Genomic DNA, 17,675 nt, shown 5'->3' on the forward strand with positions numbered 1-17,675 from the left:
TGTCATAAAATAAGTGAAGTAAAACTAAAAACTAAACATAATTACAGTTTAAATTGGATTGCCAGAGTTCAGTTGATAACATTCTGATAACACAGTACATCGCTTACATTGTGCAGCCAGACTAAGCCGTGCTGAGATTCGCTGTGTAATTTTAGGATTTTAAAAGCTGCATCTAAAAAAAAATGTCTTGTTGTTCTCTCACCTCAAATGTTTCACAAAATCAGACTCCATGTGATTACATTTCCAGTGCGTGGTGAATGAAGATGGACGTACTGAAAAACACTTGCATTAGATTACACAAAAATGTTTTTAATGAATATGTAGCTAAAGTGTCATTTCTTTTTGTTTTCCCTCCAACCACAGGACGCCATCATCAAACTGGGTCCTTTGCCTCGTCTCCTGAATGACATCAGCATGGCCTTGCGTAACCCACACCTCCAGAGGCAGCCCAGCCATCAGACAGACAGAGAGCCCGGGAGACAGTCGGACAGGCTGCTGTCACGGCCCAGCTTCAGCAGGGGCATCTCATCTGAGTTCCAAAATCTCATGATGAGGGATCTTAATAGGTAGGAACATTCGAGACTTTAAACAGTTTCAAACGCTGAAACCTGAGTTGTTTTCACAGAGTGTCAAGAGTATAAAATCCAGAAGATGTTCTTTTTAAGTGATGCAGTTTCCCACTACTGGAAATACTTTTGCAAAGGACATCCATCATCTGACTGCATCTTACATTCGCCTTCTTGTGGTTACCATTGCCAAGTAAAGTGTAGCAAAGTTTGGGGCTGCAGTGCATATTTGAAAAAGTCTTTCAACAAATGCTTCTTTTCTCATTGTTGTGCAATAGTAGGTAAAAATACTACGGGAGATGTGGCTCTTTTTTCTGCACTACATTTATGTAACAGCTGGAGATACTTTTTTTTTTTAACTAATTTTTTTCAATGAAAAAGCTGTGTCATTATTTAAAAATGCAGAACGCTGCTTAAGAAAATTGGCCTTGAACCTTTTTGCATGCAGCCTTGTTTTTTTTGTCTAGCTCCACATGGCAACTTTTGCTTGCCTATGGCTGTATCCCAATTCAGGGTCTGCAGCCTTAAAGTACGCAGCCTCAACGATCCTCAAGGGCCGCGTACTCAAAGACCGCTAAGGCCGTAAGTGCGAGGCTTGTGAAATGGGACGGTCTAGCCTCCGTTGCGCTGCCCAGGTTGCCTAGCAACCATGATACTAACAGCTGGAAACGTTTCATACAGCTTTGTTTGACAGAAATGAAGGAGAACATATTTTGTTCATTTGTTTGTTTGTTTCTACATGAGCTTTGATCATTCTCTGATTAAGCTCAGCTATTGAACGGCGTATATTTTAAAGTAAAGGCTTTAAAACCAAGTTAGTACAAACGTCACTAATGTCACATAACTTTGCCGACATGTGGCCAACAGTAATGTTTTCATGTTCTTCGTTATTAAACATTTGCACATAAATAAGTGACATAATATTCAGGACTTACTTAAAGTTTACTTTTCAGGCGCCCCTCATCCGCCGTTTTTTTCGGCAAAATTATCCACACCCACCGCCGCACTATGCATTCTGGGATATGTTAGGCCACGAAGTCTACACCGACACATCCTTAAAATTCAGGGAAATGAAGGACGCATTTGAGGGCCGCATTTCGAGCAGCCTTCGAATTGGGACAGCCTTCGTCGCGTCGCTGTGACGTAATCGGCCTTAAAATGCGGCCTTTAAGGCTGCAGACCCTGAATTGGGATACAGCCTAGATCTCCTCGGAGAGACATCTTACTAAGGTTTCATTTAAATAACATTTTAAGGTAACAACATCCAACAAACTTTTTCCAAAAGCCTAAAATTAGAGGAAGAAATTACAGATTTTTGCAGCAGAACTTTCCCCTACCCTCTTACTCGCAATTGTAATCAGATTAATCCACTTCAGATTGTTCCAGTGACTCTATAGAGGGGATTTCAGCTTTATGTTTAGAACCACTGAACTTATCTTAACACTGCATGAAACTGGGTAAAAATAGTCAGCATGTCTAGAGCAATATGGAGAAGATATTTAATTCATGTTTATGTAATTGTGGCAGCTTACATATGTTCAAGGACCTTCTCGCCCTTTCCACACACCGCACGTTTGCTTGTTACATTGAATTTAGTTATAGATAAAAGCCTGATAGAGTGATGCATCCTAGTTTAATAACAGAGGAAGCATTCAGTCTTGATTTTAACCAACTGAAGAAACGATTCAGATGCTTCTTCCAGCGCTGTTGCAATCATAATAATATAGTAATATAGCGTCTAAATAAACTGTTCATAGGGGAAGAGTGTAGAGTTTGTTAGACTCGGGCCTCACCTCCTGTTTCTGCTGTTCTCCAGCTCTATAGATATCACCCGTTTGCCTTCCCCTACATCCACCGGAGGGGTCATGCCATCTCGTACCCAGATGAGTTTTCAGGACCGTGACCATCCTCATCGAGCATCCTCCAAAGACATGTTTTACGTATCACGCCCTCCCCTGGCCCGATCCAGCCCAGCGTACTGCACGAGCAGCTCGGATATCACAGAACCTGATCCTAAGGTGAGTTTTACCACACTGACTCGGGGAATCACCATCTCATCCGCTAGGTTTACCTTTATCAAGGTGAGATTAGTATGACGTGCATGTTGGTCATACTGTAAGAATCTGCCATCGTGTGATCGAGGCTCTAGTATATCATGACATCTGCTTTTTTCCCACTGATTCACCACGCAACTCATCCTAGCGGTATTTCCTGGGAAATACTTTGATGCATTCCGATAACCAGGCAGGCCTCGCGGTAAAAACACCCGCACCACCCTCACCCATCATCCGTGGCCACCTAACATAAGCAATAACAGGGGGCACACTAGCCTCTCATATCCCTTATTATTTAGGTGCTCAGTGTCAATAAAAGCGTATCTATGATGGACCTCCAGGATTCCCGAATGAACAGCGTGTCTAACCTGCAGTCGGTGGACATGCTCAACTCCTCCCAGGCCTCCATCGCCGGTATGGGCAGCTTCGGCGGGCTGAGCAGCGGAGGCGGTGGCGGCCTGGGGTCGGGCCTGAGCAGCCAGCTGCGGGCCGGTGGGAGGTTGTCAGCTGGCTCCGGCGGCTCCAGCATGTCCGGTGGCCTCCGGCTGAGCCAGCTGAGCCAGATGGGCACCACCACCGACTCGCTATCCCAGCAGCAGCAACAGCAGGCCGCCGCCATGCGCTACCCGCTTTCCTTCCAGAATCCCCTCTTTCATCTGGCGACTGCTGATGGGCCTCAACAGCAACAGCTCCATCACCAGCACAGCCGGGCTCAACCCCCCGCACCCCTTCTCCTGGCCCCAGAGCCCGAACCCTCTCACCAGTCCTACATCCCACAGTTCGCCCATGGAGGGTTCTCTCGCAGTGAGGATCTGTCCACCCTCAGGACCAGGGACGGTCACCTGGGACAACCCAGCATCATCCACTCACATAGCTACAGTGACGACTACAGCAGGGCTGACTATGGACGCAGGCAGATGTCCATGCATATGCAGGTAAATCTCACTGTATTTCTGTAATGTCATAAATTCGCTATGTAATAATGTTTACATGTGAAACGGTATTACTATAGATGTTGAATTAGTATTTTCATTATGCGGAAAGGAAAAAAAAGGAACAATGTTATAGACATTGATTAAAAAAATATAATCACAGTCTCGTACCCTGAGCTTCAGTTTTTTTGTACAAACCAGACTAAAAAAATCCCAAAATGCTCTAAAATTAAAATTAAGATTTTCTAACTTGAAAACAGTAAATTATGAATCATTGATAATTAAATTTATTTTTTATTTATTTATTTATTTTTAGAAAGAGGGGCAATACATATTAATGAACATTTTAACAAATGTAAATATGCCAGATTATAGCCTTGGGCTAATTTCCATCTGCAGACCCTCTGGCAGGTTGGTGTTAAACACAAGTTAGTAAAAACATACAGAGACACTATTTACAGGTCATGTGACAAGGACAAAAACAGTGATCACATTATACTAGAACAAACAATGACAAGGAAAGTGGACACAGAGGACAGTATAGATAACAATAACAGAAACACATCAATTATATTGCACAAACCCCAGTATTGTACATGCCCTGACTGTCGTGATATTGCGTTCACCCATTGCACTAACAGTTGTTTCCCTTTTTGTAATACACTAACTCTTTGGTTTGGTTCCAGAAGATTGTTTAATTCCACTCTAATCAATTTGTTGTGAAAGTCCTTCAGTGAGTATACTTCATACCTCTTTTGCTCCGAAGCAGTGCTTTCTCTAGAACCTGATAAAAAAGACTGGAACCATAAAATTGCTGAGCCCAGCCCAGTGGCTGGGAGAGGCTACTGCAGAAAAATCAGCGATGATTCAAAAATGCGGCTGTGATTTTCTCCTGGAATGTAGTGGATGTGTAATTGTTCACATGTTAAGCAAAATGTGGGCCGGTTTATAAAACGCAGATCAACGTAGCCACCGTGATGTCACCGATAGATTTGCAATGATCTGTTTTCATCTTAGCAAGCTTAGACATCACATGAACTTCATGTTTTGATCAGTAAGACCTGAAACTGTCAACTAGGCCCAAAAACTTTTGAACATGTTTACTGAAACCCCCAAAAATTGGGCCTTTCTTTGACAGTGGAGCCGAGCTTTAAGAGTCAATCACCAAAAAGATCTCTTTATTCCAACATTTATTAGGAATATATAATATATATTAATTGATAATATATAATTCTGATTCTGATTTGCAGTTTTTCTTCGTCTAGTGTGATGGTAACACACTTTTTTTTAGGGATGATCTTAAGACATGACGCCATCATAAGAAGTCATGACGAAGTCTTCTTGTCACAAAGTCACAAGTCTTTGTGAATGTTTATGATTGTTGTCATTAAGTGTCACGATGTCATTGTTATTACAAAGTTACATTGATTGATATGTCTTTGTGATGACAGCTTGACATTAACCAGGACAACGTAAACCTGTCATAAACATGGCGTACCGGGTCAAACTTGAAAAAGTGTCTCGCTTTTTGCATTACATCACATTACATTACATCACACATCACACTGCAGGAGCACCAATGTAAAAGCCAAAACACAACAAGTTGCCTCATCCAACAAGGGGCTGCATTGGTTCTGTCAATTCCCAGTTTTATCCAATCTAGGAAGCTAAGCAGAATCAGGCCTGGTTAGTACTTGGATCCTTGAGTGTCTGGTGCTGATACCAGGTGCTGTAAGCTGGAATTTGATTGGGTAAAGTGGGTTGTCCTTTTATTGGAGGGTTAGTGGATGAATCTTCAGCCCATCTGGTCTTTATGTCTAAGGGTGCTTGAGCAAGTTACTGAGCTAGAATAAAGCACTGGAGCTAACTGAAGGTTTAGATGGGCCCTTGAAGTAGTCAGTAGAATTATTAAAGCAATGCAGTTAATTTAAATTCAATTCAATTTGTTTTATATAGCCCCAAATTACAACAACAGTCACCTCAAGGTGCGTAATATTGTAAGGTAAAGTGCTTCATTCACTGCTTCACAGTGAATGGGTTAAATGCAGAGAGGAATTTCCCCACAGGGATCAATAAAGTATAACATTATTATTATTAAAGATACTACAATGGGGCGCTATGGAGCCGCGGACCAAGATGGCAGCATAATGTGGTTGCTCCGTGTAACCTGCAGTAAAAACCCAGAACAACCCAAAACTAGAAACTTAACTGCTATTGGAAAATGTCAAAAACGACTAATCTCAAGGACTGTGGTATTTTCACCCGAAAACGCGGTTCCCAAAAACCAGTTAAAACCGACATTTTGGCAACGCCTGAAAACAGCGAGGGAGCTGCTAGCGCTAGTAGCATGGGTGACCTTAGCCAGTGTTGCCAACTCCTCAGTAAGGAAAATCGCTATTGGTTGTCCTAAAAGTCGCTAAATGACGTCATCACCTAATTTGCATAATTGGTCATGCTAATGTAATTGTAACCTACGTTGTTGGAGAGAGAAATAACATCGTGGAAGAGACAAAGTGAGTAAAAAACGTCCTAAATGCATTTAGAGTTTATTTAGAACTACAAATTAAATTTATTTTAGCAATTATTGTTTTTTTTAATGTCACAATTCCAACCCTGCTCCTTTATCCGGGCTTTGACCGGCAAAAGTGACCCGAAATAGGCACTCTGGTGGAGTTACTGTGTGTGAGTGTGTGTTTATAAGTAGTTTTAAACCTTGTGATCCACAAAACAGCATCACAGTAAAAGAAGAACTGATTGCGTTACTGTCAGTGCGGGAGCAGCGGCTTCGCTCATGCGCGATTCATTTGCAGTTGTGATGCACAGGCGTGAACATCTCCTGCCCTGATAGCAGCTGGGGGAGGACTATCCTCCGCCCGTGAGCGCTGTAGCACCGCTGCTTGTTGAGAGCAAAAGCGTTACGCGCTTTCACGTCAAAAAGTCGTCATAAATAAGTCTCCAATAACACCAGAAAAAGTCGCTGGATTTGTCGCTAGTCGCCTTTTAGAAAACAAAAGTCGCTAAGGGGGCCTGAAAACTCGCTAAATATAGCGACAAAGTCGCTAAGTTGGCAACACTGACCTTAGCACGGTGTTAGCTGAACTTCAGTCGTTGCGCTCCGAGTTTAGTGTATTCGGAACTAAACTGGACAGCATAGATAACCGTATGGGCGAAATGACGAAGTCAGTTGCTGCATTGGAGACAAACATGACGGAGGTAAAGATACTACAATAATACAGAGAAAACCCCAACAATCAAATGACCCCCTATGAGCAAGCACTTTAGCAACAGTGGGAATAAAAAACTCCCTTTTAACAGGAAGAAACGTCCAGCAGAACTTGGCTCAGGGAGGTGCAGCCATCTGTTGCGACTGGTTGGGGGGGAGGCGAGGGAGACAAGGCAAAAGGCACACTGTGGAAGAGATGAATAATAACTCCATATTTCTACTGTTACATCACCTTCATAGACTGAATCTCAAAATGCTTGAAACACATCAATTCATCATTCGAACTGAACTTCTGTATTTGAGGCAATTTACCCGAGTGTGGCAACCCACTGAATTTTTTTCCAATCTGATAAGTGAATCAGTATAAATGTTAATTTATCATTCACGTGTTTTTCAAGGATAATCTCCAACAGCAACAAATGATGGGCATGGCCTCCCAGACGGGAACCTCCCATTCCTCCCTGGCCACCACGCCTCCCTCCACAGTCCAACCTATGCGCCAGAGTTCTGTTGCTCCGCCTCCCACCCAGCGTGTCAAATCCCAGACCTCCCATCAGCTGTCCGTCAGCGCAGCTGCTGCACCCTCTGCTCCTGCAAAAACTAGGCCGCAAAGCGGAAACCTTCTCCAGTCGCCGGAATCCGGCTACGGCAGGCAGCATGGGCCCCGGCAGCTCTCCGTCAAAGACAACACTGCCCCGGGCCTGCCCCACCAGCAGAGCTCTGTCAGGGAAAGCCAGAGTCCGCAGGGAACCACCAGTCAGAGCACTCAACAGTCACCACAGCAGCAGCCTCAGCAACAGCAGCACCTGCTCAAACCCACGATGAGCAAACAGGTAACTGCTGCACACTCTCCTAATATCTAACTTATCTATATTTTTTTCTTTAGCACCTGTGCTCACAGCTATTTGTCAACAACAACGTGTAAGATGTCAGGGTTTAGCTTATCTAGGGGATAAAACTGACATTCAAGATTAAGTGCTTGGGAGCCACCAGGGCTCGTGTAGCACTGAGGCATTTTGGGTAACATCGTGCACCAAATTTATGCAAGTGACTTTCACCCAATTAAAAATTCATATTCTCATATTCAGTGTGCTGACCTTTCTTCCCAGGGCTCCCAGACTCCGTCTACCCTCAATCCCCCAACGCCAGCCAATGAGCGGACGGTGGCCTGGGTCTCCAACATGCCTCATCTGTCCGCTGACATTGAAAGTTCTCGGATTGACCGTGAGGAATTCAAACTTAAGGAGTACTCAAAAAGCATGGATGAGTCACGCATGGATAGGGTAGGTTTAATTTTTAAGTATTTAATTAACATTTCAGTTGAAGTCAGAGGAACATTGAGTTATGTCTGTCATTTCTGAGCAGATGGCACTCAGATTTGATCTTGACGCAGAAGTCCAGAGGTCTCAAACTGTGGGAAACAAAAGCCATGAGCCAAATGTTCATTATTTGCATTATTTTTCTTTTTCTGCAGTTTGGTATATTTACTGTAGCTCAGCCTTTATAAAGGCAGCCGGCCAAATTTAGAATATCTGGAGGTGGTTTCCAATGCTTTCATGAACGTGTTTAGAGAACTCAAATCCACCAGGCACTGCAGTGACCAAGAAAGCAAGGCGTGTACGCACCAGCGTCGCAATAAACCGCTCTAATTTATCATTCTTTTCACATCTCTACCTCAGGTACGGGAGTACGAGGAGGAGATCAACTCCCTGAAGGAGCGCTTGATGATGTCCCACAAAAAGCTGGAGGAGTATGAACGGAGGCTCCTCACGCAGGAGCAGCAGACCAATAAGATCCTCCTACAGTACCAGAATCGTCTCGAGGACAGTGAGAGGAGGCTACGGCAGCAGCAAGTGGAGAAAGACTCCCAAATTAAAGGAATAATTAGCAGGTAAATGGAAGCTGTTGTTGGGATGGAGGGAAAAGACTTGTGGTCTTGTATAAGGAGGCCATTGGTGGGCCGTAGTCTTTCTTTTTCTTCTGTTACAGGGTTTTTGTGGAAAAAATGATCTTTTCTATAAAATTCTGATTGCTAGCGTTAATTAAAAAGACTTCTTATACTTCTGCGGAGGACTCCACAGGCAGGCGTTAGCATATTGGATTCTGTTTAACAGGATGAAACATGGAAATGAAGCAGTTGTTACTGGCAATATATACATTGCACATCGGAATAAGACTCTATTTACCAGAGGTTGTTATCTTGAAAAGAATATTACAAGATAAGGAGATTTCATAAAGCGCTGTAGCCTATGAGAAAGGATGGGAGCTTTATATTGCAAGCCAAAGCTGCAGACATGTAATGAGTGGCAAATTAAATAATAGACTGTAATGCAGAAGACAAAGATCTTTATCTTAGATAAGCATGCAGGAGATGTTCCCGTGGTGGTTGTTTCTCTTCAGCTTAGTTAAGCTGGACAAAAGAGTCTTTGATTGTCCTCCGAGCTCTTGCCGTAGCAAATTTAAATGCGGTCATAACCTCCCAACATGCTTTATTTGTTATTCAAGAGCATCATATTTGGACAACTGCAGAGAACTCCAGCTGAGCCCTAATTTCTCGAGTGCTTGTGCAAAATTGTAATGGGGCTTTTATTGTCAGTGCAGTCTTAACTTTTATTGATCGCTCGCAAATTAAGCAGTTGATGGGGAAAAAAGGGTTGAGTATTGATCGTGTCTCAGTTGTATTTTTCAGGCACAAAAACCAAACATTTGCTGGGTTTTAAGGACTCCGTGAGCATTTTACGTGTGACCGCATATTAGCAACGGTGCCCTGCATTTAATTTTGTTTTTATTTTTCAGTGAAAAGACACTTAAAACTACATGAAAATATTGCAGTGTTTTTACATCTTATAATAGTCTGTGGTCTGCAACTGAAGGGTGGATAACTGTGACAGAGAATATTGCCACTTCTAATCCACTCCAGGAAAGAAGACTTGGAATGAAGACAGAGAGTCCTGCTCGTCTTTTATGGAAAAACATCTTAAAAGGCCTAACCTTGTATATAACCGCCATTAAAACGTCCTCCTTTATCCTGTGCTGTCACACTCACCATCAGCTGTTTGTTTATGAACAAATCTGGATTTTGGGATCATGCAGGATGATTCCAGTTAGCAGAATTTTCAAACGATCCTCCCACGAGATTGCACCGTAAAAGCACAAAAGGATGGGGAGTTGTAAAACTTCAGAAACATGTCTGCACTTTTTAAACCAACTCAAAGAATTGTTTTGGACCTTCGGGCACCGGACTATGGAAGACCACGGTTTAATATTAGCTCTTCCATTTTAAATCAAGGTGAACCGTGTTCACTGAAGGACTGCTGATGGTTTTTTTTTACTTCTCCAGAGTGAACATGGGGACTAATACCTCTCTCTTTTTTTAACAACACTTGATGTGAAATGAAGAGGGGAGAACATCAGAGACAAACCTGAATCAGTCGGTATAAAGGCATAAATGAGCTATGCCCTATACTACAGAAACTTTGTCAGAGCACTTAAAGCAAAACCCTTGATTACTGCTCCCCTGAAGTTAAAGCTTAAGGAGAGTGCTGTACACATGAAGCACAACGTGCAGTTATTAGCTGCTGTTTTCGAGGCTTAAACTTGTAACTTGTGGGACCTTTTATCATCTGACCACACAAGGATGAATTACAGTAAGTAGCAGATCTGGATGCTTCCGAGTCAATTTTACACACAATTCACTGAGCCAGCCCAGGTCATGCAGAGCATTGCAGCTCTAATGCACACACACGAGCAATGCAAATAATGTAGACGTCCTGTTGATCGGACTTCAGAATATCAGCGAAATAACAAGTGCAACCATAGCCTTATGTTATGTTTCACCTTAAATTGACTTTTATGTTCAATTTTCACATTCAGATATATAAACATATATATATATATTATGTTGATGCAAAAGCAAGCTCAGGTTCTGCTAATGGAGCCCTTAGTCGTGACCTTAATTTCATGGCTCCTGTGTAGGCTTGGAAAAAAAACCAACTCTTTATCTGCAGACCTAAAATACTCAGCGTTATGTTTCAAGTTGGAGCGATTTCTTTTTTTCAGAGAAGCCTTAATGTTCCGTGCATAGAATTTGCTTTAAGCTCAGAGCAAATCCGACCTATGTCATTAGACCAGGTACACATTTTGTTCTCAACAATCTAATTTAAACCAAAGCCGAATATTGAGTTTTAGGTCATGCTAGGTTAAACACTGAATCCACTTTACCTGTAGCACTTGTATTTTTATTGTTTTCTTTAGGGTAGTTATTCCATTAGTTGGCTACAGGCTCTCATATTTTTTTGGTCAAAAGACTTTAATTTTAAATATGAATGAAACTATTTATCTTCCCCGAGCTCTTTGCTGTGAACTGAAGAGATTTATATTGACGAGATGCATTGAATTTGCAGCAGAAAGGGGGGGAGGGGACTTAATGGTCTTAATTGCACCTGTCATAGTAATAATCTATTTTAACTATAACCCATAGCATAGTAAATTCAGTAATGCAAGAGCCATAATAATAGTAGTATAAGAAATGTGATGTATATGAATTCTATTGAGAGTGAGATTACTATTTTAACCTTGCAATAGCTAACTTTTTAGCAGGAGAAGCGCAATAACAGATGCAGCATGTGTCTGCGTGTGCTGTTTGTGCCGAATGCACATGCAGGATCCCGAGGAGGTGTATTGTATGCATCTTGTGTAGATAACGAAAACAGTGACTTCCTGCCAAAATCTTTTACCAGGTGCCATCTGCAGTATGTAAACATACAAAATATAGACCTGGAATACTGTAAAATGCAAAACACCACAGAGACAACATGACGACAATGACGTGAGCTTTTGACAGCAGTATGTTCTGCAAAATGTGTTCTTAAATCCTAAGTTGGGTTTTTTTTCTATTGTTTATGGGTTGTTTTTTCTTTTTTTTGATGACCTGTATGGTGCTTGTGAACTTATCTGCATTTTAATGAAAGATTGAAATTTATATTATTTATTAATTAAAGCAAAACTGACTTTCTCATCTCTGTATGATTTTTTGCTGTAAATGCTTGGTATGATTTTGTTTTTGACCTGCAGTCCGTCATTGGTGGTGTCCGGTGACGTGGTGATCAGAATAGTTGTTTAAGAGAGTTAGACTGTCATTTAACTTATGCAGTTAAAATATGATTTAAGTATTAAAAGGAACATATTCTTTTCTATTTATTTTCCCTCTCCAGAGTCTTAGATAATATTCTGGTGTCAGTATACCTGCCTCTCTTTGTAGCAAGCATATATTGATAGGCTGTATAGATTGTACAACAGCAGAAACTCTGTTTAAATCTTGCAAATGAATTCATAGTGGTGACGAGTTTTGGCTTGATGTGTGTGTGATTGACATGGCTTGTAGCAACAGCCAAGGGTTTTTGCTCACTTTCATATAGACCTGTGTCAAACAGTTGCGTTGTTTATTTTAAACAAATGCACTCAAAGAAGAATTTGGTTTAATGTGCGTTTTAACTGCATCCATTTGGATTGCATCGTTTTTACATAAATAAACAATGTGATCAATTCGATCCGTCAGTCAAATGTAAGTCAAACATACTGTTTTTTAAATGCATATTAACATGCTGTTCTGTACTGGGGACTTGGGTTGATTGCATGGTTGTTTTTTGTATATTTAAAACACTTTTAGTTTACTTGTTTCGTTTATGTTTGACTGACAAAAAGACGTCGCTTTAATTTATGTTAAAATTATTTGTAATGTGCGATTAAAGTGCAGAGTAAGCTCAAATATGTCACGAGGTCGGGTTAAACTTGCCGTATCAACACGAATTAGATGTTATCAGGTAAGTTTACAAAAAATAGAGAGCATATCTGCAGCTGCTGTTTGACGCAGGTCTGTCTTTCCTTTTGCTTTTCATTAACTTTACATCCTATTTGTCTTTTGCCTTTTTCCTCTGTAGCAAAATATTCAGACTTTGTGACCTCATGTTGGTACATACACGCATTGTTTTGACTAATGACTTGACCTCAAAAGCACTCTACTTGAAGTACACCTGGATATATAACTTCTTTTTTTTTCCTCTTCTTTTTGTAACATATCACCCACATGAATCATTGTCTGCCTTTTTGGAGTCATGTCAGAATCTTAATGCTGTATGCCCATGTTACATTCCATTGTTTTTTGGGACAGTGCTAATATTTCTGTGTGTGCTTATGATTGACTCTTTTCTTTTCCTTCTTCTCTTCTTTTGTAAAAAAAAAACCAACCAAACTCTCAACATTGTACATTATTTATGGAATAAAACATCCAAACGCTTATGTTTGAAACTTCACCTGTGGATTTTCGTTCTTTATTGTCAAACTCTGTGTTCTTAATAAAGTGATATGGATGTGGTGGAGGGGACTAGCTTTGAGTGACACAGCACGACTTGATTTGTGGTGTATTTATTCCTGCGTGGCGCCAATTAAATGTTCCTGTCAACTATTTGATTGGATTAGTGGCTTAATGAATGCACAAGTGACAATCTTCCACCTTGTTTTACTTTGACAAATTGACATGCGTTTGCAAGATTACTCAATAGTTGACTATTATAAAGGGATAACATTCCAACAGTCATGTTTCATGTTAAGAAAATAAAGGATGTTTCTTCGTCTGCTGTCAGCTACGATTAAAAAAAAAAGTAAAACATGGAAAATCATGAAGGCGATGCATTGAAGTCTGTGATGTTGAGAGGTCTTTCTTTATTCACGGTAACTTCTACTTGGCATTTACACCAAATGACAATATCCACAATCTAGCCAGTTGGCCAATAAGTGTAAGATAACGCTTTGTGAGAAATATCATTGAATGACTCTATCCTTGGCACTTAAATAATCATGAAAGCTGGGAAACCTGCACTGTTTGCTGGCTCATGAAAACTGCAGCCGGACTCTCGCTTGTATCTGCGAGCAGAGTCTTTGAAATGATTAGTCAAAGGATTTTTCCGCCTTGGTCAGTCCATGTTACGCAAGATGGGGAAATTCCCTGGGGATGATGGGGATCAGTTACTGAACATTCACGTCACACAACCGGGTGTAATTTTCCACTGTTGGCTGTAATTGCGCTTTGAAAACACCTTAAATTGGGAAGAAATACTTTGATAAATCCCATGGGGACGAAACAAGGCTCCACCTGTGAAAATTGGCAGTGCCTCATAAAGCACGGCTTACGTTCCTGCTGCTCGGTGGCTCAAAAGATTGTGCTTCCTATCAGTATTTGAGATTTAGATTTGAGATACAGGAGATCAGCATCGTATCACTGTGATGTCGTTGAGCCAGATGTTGGAGATGCATCTGCTCAACATCTTGTTAAGTATCATTTTGAATTCATAATACTCCCTCTCCTTCTGTCACCCCCCTTCCCTACTTTCTCTCTCCCCCTCTCTCTTTCTCTGCTTCCAAGACTCATGGCTGTGGAGGATGAGATAAGAGGAGGAGCCATCCTTGAGCCAAAAACCAGGATTTTCGCTGATCAGGTCTGTGAGACTGCTTCTTCTGTCGTCGAGTTCGTACGGTGGCCCGTGCTATCTTCTTTCTCCATCCTACCTCTCTTTCCCCCCCTCTGTTATTGATATGATTTCGTTTGCTGTGTGTATGTGGTCCCTCTGATCTGCCTCTGCCTTGCCCTGTCCCTGACCTGTCCTGTTTGGGTTTGACTGCCATTCGTCTGCCAACATACGCGGGGGCTTTGAAGATGAGAGATGAAAGAATGCTGTTTGTATTCTTAAACTCAAGCTATCAGGATGTCTGACTCTAGCTGGGTTTGTGAACGTATCTGGGTCTGTGGTGATGTTGCCAGTTTTGTAGTTGCTTCTGTGAAACCTTTCTGCCGAGCATGTTGGGGTTAAAACTCCTGGTGGCTCCCCTTTCGCACAGATTACTGAACAGCTGAAGCTCACGTCTTACTGTATTGTACGCTGCGTGATGGTGGTGCTGTGTCTTCGGGAGCTCTCCTTCCTCAGTGCTTCTCATTTCATGCCCCAAAACCCACCCCCTTCCTTATCCTGCCATCCTGTCAAATTGAGCAAGCCCACTTTCAAACATGAGTCATATGAGTTGATATATATATAACTCAAATGTAGAAATATTATTGGAACATGATCTTTGCTGTGTTGTTATCTTTAATGCTGTGACCTGTACAAGTTGTGCTGATTTAATTAAATGTAAACATATAGCTTGTAAATTTGCCTCAGGGATCAATGTAATCACCTCAAGGAGATTACATCATAATTTGTCAACTTATCTCTCTTATAAATTAGATTCTATAGTAAATTTATCAATTAAGTGTAGCTGAGTAATATATATTAATACATTATATGAAGTTGTATGACATGGTACATGCGTAGAACTTACCTTTTGCACTTATTCACTTTGCAAGATTCAAGAGTGTTTCTTGTCATTTCGGATGCTATTTACAGAAGTACACAAGCTCAAATGAAATGTTTCTCAGCAGCCTCTATAGTGCAATAAAAATAAAATGCAATATTAGGTGTAAACAATCATATTCATTCAGTTAGCGGCAGTTCTTTCACAGAGAGGGATTCAATTAGATGAGATTTGAGACCAAGTAGGCTAATTCAGCCCTATAATGGGCCCAGGAAATTTAAAAGTTGTTTTGTTACCATGCAAAACACTTTATATATTAAATGTAATGGAGTGTGAAAAAGTGAAGATATTTTTTCATTGTAGTAGGTAAGTAAGTAAGATGTATTTATAAAGCAAATTTCACAGATAAAAGTCTCAAAGTTCTAGCTTCAGCTGCTGTAGCAGTCGTTGTCACGTCTGACACTGATTTGTATGGTTTCTGTGTCACTATGTTTGCTATAACTAAGTCTAACGTAGCCGTGGTTTCACCCATAAACTCTGGTGTGACTCACGTAACCTGGAAATTATACCATGAAAAATATGAAGAATTGCAAATGTTGTGTCCCATTTGCAGCATACTCATTTGCAAACTCATAGTTTCCAAAAAGACATTAAATACACAAGAATATATTAAAAATAATTGGAGGCATCCATGAATCCATAAAATTGATTTGTATGTAGATTTTTAGAGGTTTTTTTTTTAAATAGACGTCAGACGGTTGTATCATGACGTGAAGGATTGTGAGGTAGAAAATTTAATGAATTCTCAAATTTTAGTAATTTAACGCGAGAGTTTTGTTGCTAATCCAACATGATAAGAACTATATAAGGCATTACAATTTCAGGTGCTGTACATATAAATTTAAATGCATTAAATTCTATTGTGACCATTGAATGAAGGAATAACTCTTTTCCTTTCAATCAGTAACCCAACTTGACATGTTCCTTCATTCATTAGGTCATACTTTTGAATTGTCACTCATTTAACTGCATGAAAAATTATTTTAAAAAATGCCTCATTGTAGGTTTCTAGTTGACCTTTCGAGCTGCAGAGAGTTGAAAATAATAATAAATTAATAATAAGCAAAAAGAGAAGAGCTGACAGACGCTCCGAGTGTCACTCTGGTGGTCATGATTACAGCTGATGTGACCGTTATATGTTCTGAGACGACCCACAAGAATGTTCTGCATTAGTATTTCAATGTCTATATGGATTTATAAACCTGTGAGTTTGGACTGGTGTTGGAGAAGTTATGTTTCATATAAACCAAATTTGGTGCCAGATGGATAACACTACTTAGAATTTGATTTACTGCAGATTTTTTAAAATATTAAGAAGGAAAACAAAGAAAGAAAAACCCAGGACTTTTAGAAGCACAGTGAATCATGATAAGTCATGTTCTCTGTCAGCAGAAAAGATGTATTTTGCTAAAAGTACCAAATCATATTTCTGTAATCACAAGAAAAGTTTTCTTACAACTGCAGAATTACAATCAAGCTGCAAAAGAGAAAAAAAGGAAAGTAAATGCAAATGTATTCATGTATTCAGCTCATTCAAATTTAAAAATTCTAATTTATCCTTATATTTAAACATTTACAGCGCTGCAAAAAAGTATCTATGCCCTTCTTAATTTCTTTTTTTTGTCACACTTACATATTTCAGAGAATCATATATTAGAATGCAATAGAATAAAATAGCCCTTTATTGTCATTGTACAACGAAATTATGGCTGCTCCATGGCAACTGTGCAGGAATAATATATAAATAGTAAGACAACCGGAATAAATAACAAACAGGTGAAATCTTTTCAAACTGCAGGAATATATACAAAGTGCAGAAGTAGTGCAGAGGACTTGGTCTGAGTATAAGTACATATGTGCGTGGCCTGTGTGATGGGAGTTACTCAGACCATGGCTCGCCGTGGGGTGTGGGGGGATAGTGTTTGTTGACAGGGGAAGAGGCTGTTTCATGATCTGGACGTGTGCTGACCAGTGAGCAGCGGGTCAAACAGGTGGTGGGTGGGGTGCAAGGAGTCACCTGTGATGGCCCTGGTTTACCTGAGGCAGGAGGATGTGGCGATGGCCTCCAGGGGTAGTAGAGGGCAGCCAATGATTTTTGGGGGGTGGTGTTAATAACCCTCTGCACAGCCTGCCTGTTCTCAGTCATGGCCCCTGTATACCAAACACCCAGACAGGAGGAGAGGGTCCAGGTGAGATCAGCAGAGATGTGGGTGCCCAGGAGAATAATTCCAGCTGTTCTCCATTTATAATCAGGGGCGAGTGGACCTGTCTGTGCCTCCTGTCCATTATGAGTCCTTTGGTTTTAAGGACATTCAGCTTCAAGTTCTCTAACTCTGCCCTGTACGCTGTCTCATCTGTATCAGAGATGAGCCCAACCACAGCGTCATCAGCATACTTGACGATGACATTGGTTGGGTCGGTTTGGTGTACAGTCATAGGTGTACACCAGGGGTGGGCAATTCCAGGCCCTGAGGGCCGGTGTCCTGCAGGTTTTAGA

General features: G+C 40.9%; 1 protein-coding gene across 13 annotated transcripts in view; it reads left to right on the top strand.

The window, feature by feature from the left end:
• Positions 1-17,675, top strand: part of syngap1b (synaptic Ras GTPase activating protein 1b) — a 215,110-nt gene that overhangs the window by 178,525 nt on the left and 18,910 nt on the right. For 9 of the 13 annotated variants that reach the window (XM_085178260.1, XM_085178259.1, XM_085178265.1 and 6 more), the window contains 7 exons: positions 364-566; positions 2,383-2,584; positions 2,962-3,555; positions 7,174-7,608; positions 7,885-8,058; positions 8,455-8,666; positions 14,196-14,268. In XM_085178260.1, coding sequence (XP_085034386.1) covers positions 364-566; positions 2,383-2,584; positions 2,962-3,555; positions 7,174-7,608; positions 7,885-8,058; positions 8,455-8,666; positions 14,196-14,268 — 1,893 coding nt within the window. Of the gene's footprint in view, positions 1-363; positions 567-2,382; positions 2,585-2,961; positions 3,556-7,173; positions 7,609-7,884; positions 8,059-8,454; positions 8,667-9,695; positions 13,087-14,195; positions 14,269-17,675 lie in introns of those variants that run through there. The other 4 variants (XM_085178262.1, XM_085178269.1, XM_085178268.1 and 1 more) reach the window with 4 other exon arrangements.

The sequence above is a fragment of the Neolamprologus multifasciatus genome, chromosome 11 (assembly GCF_963576455.1).
Source record: "Neolamprologus multifasciatus chromosome 11, fNeoMul1.2, whole genome shotgun sequence".
NCBI lineage: Eukaryota > Metazoa > Chordata > Actinopteri > Cichliformes > Cichlidae > Neolamprologus > Neolamprologus multifasciatus.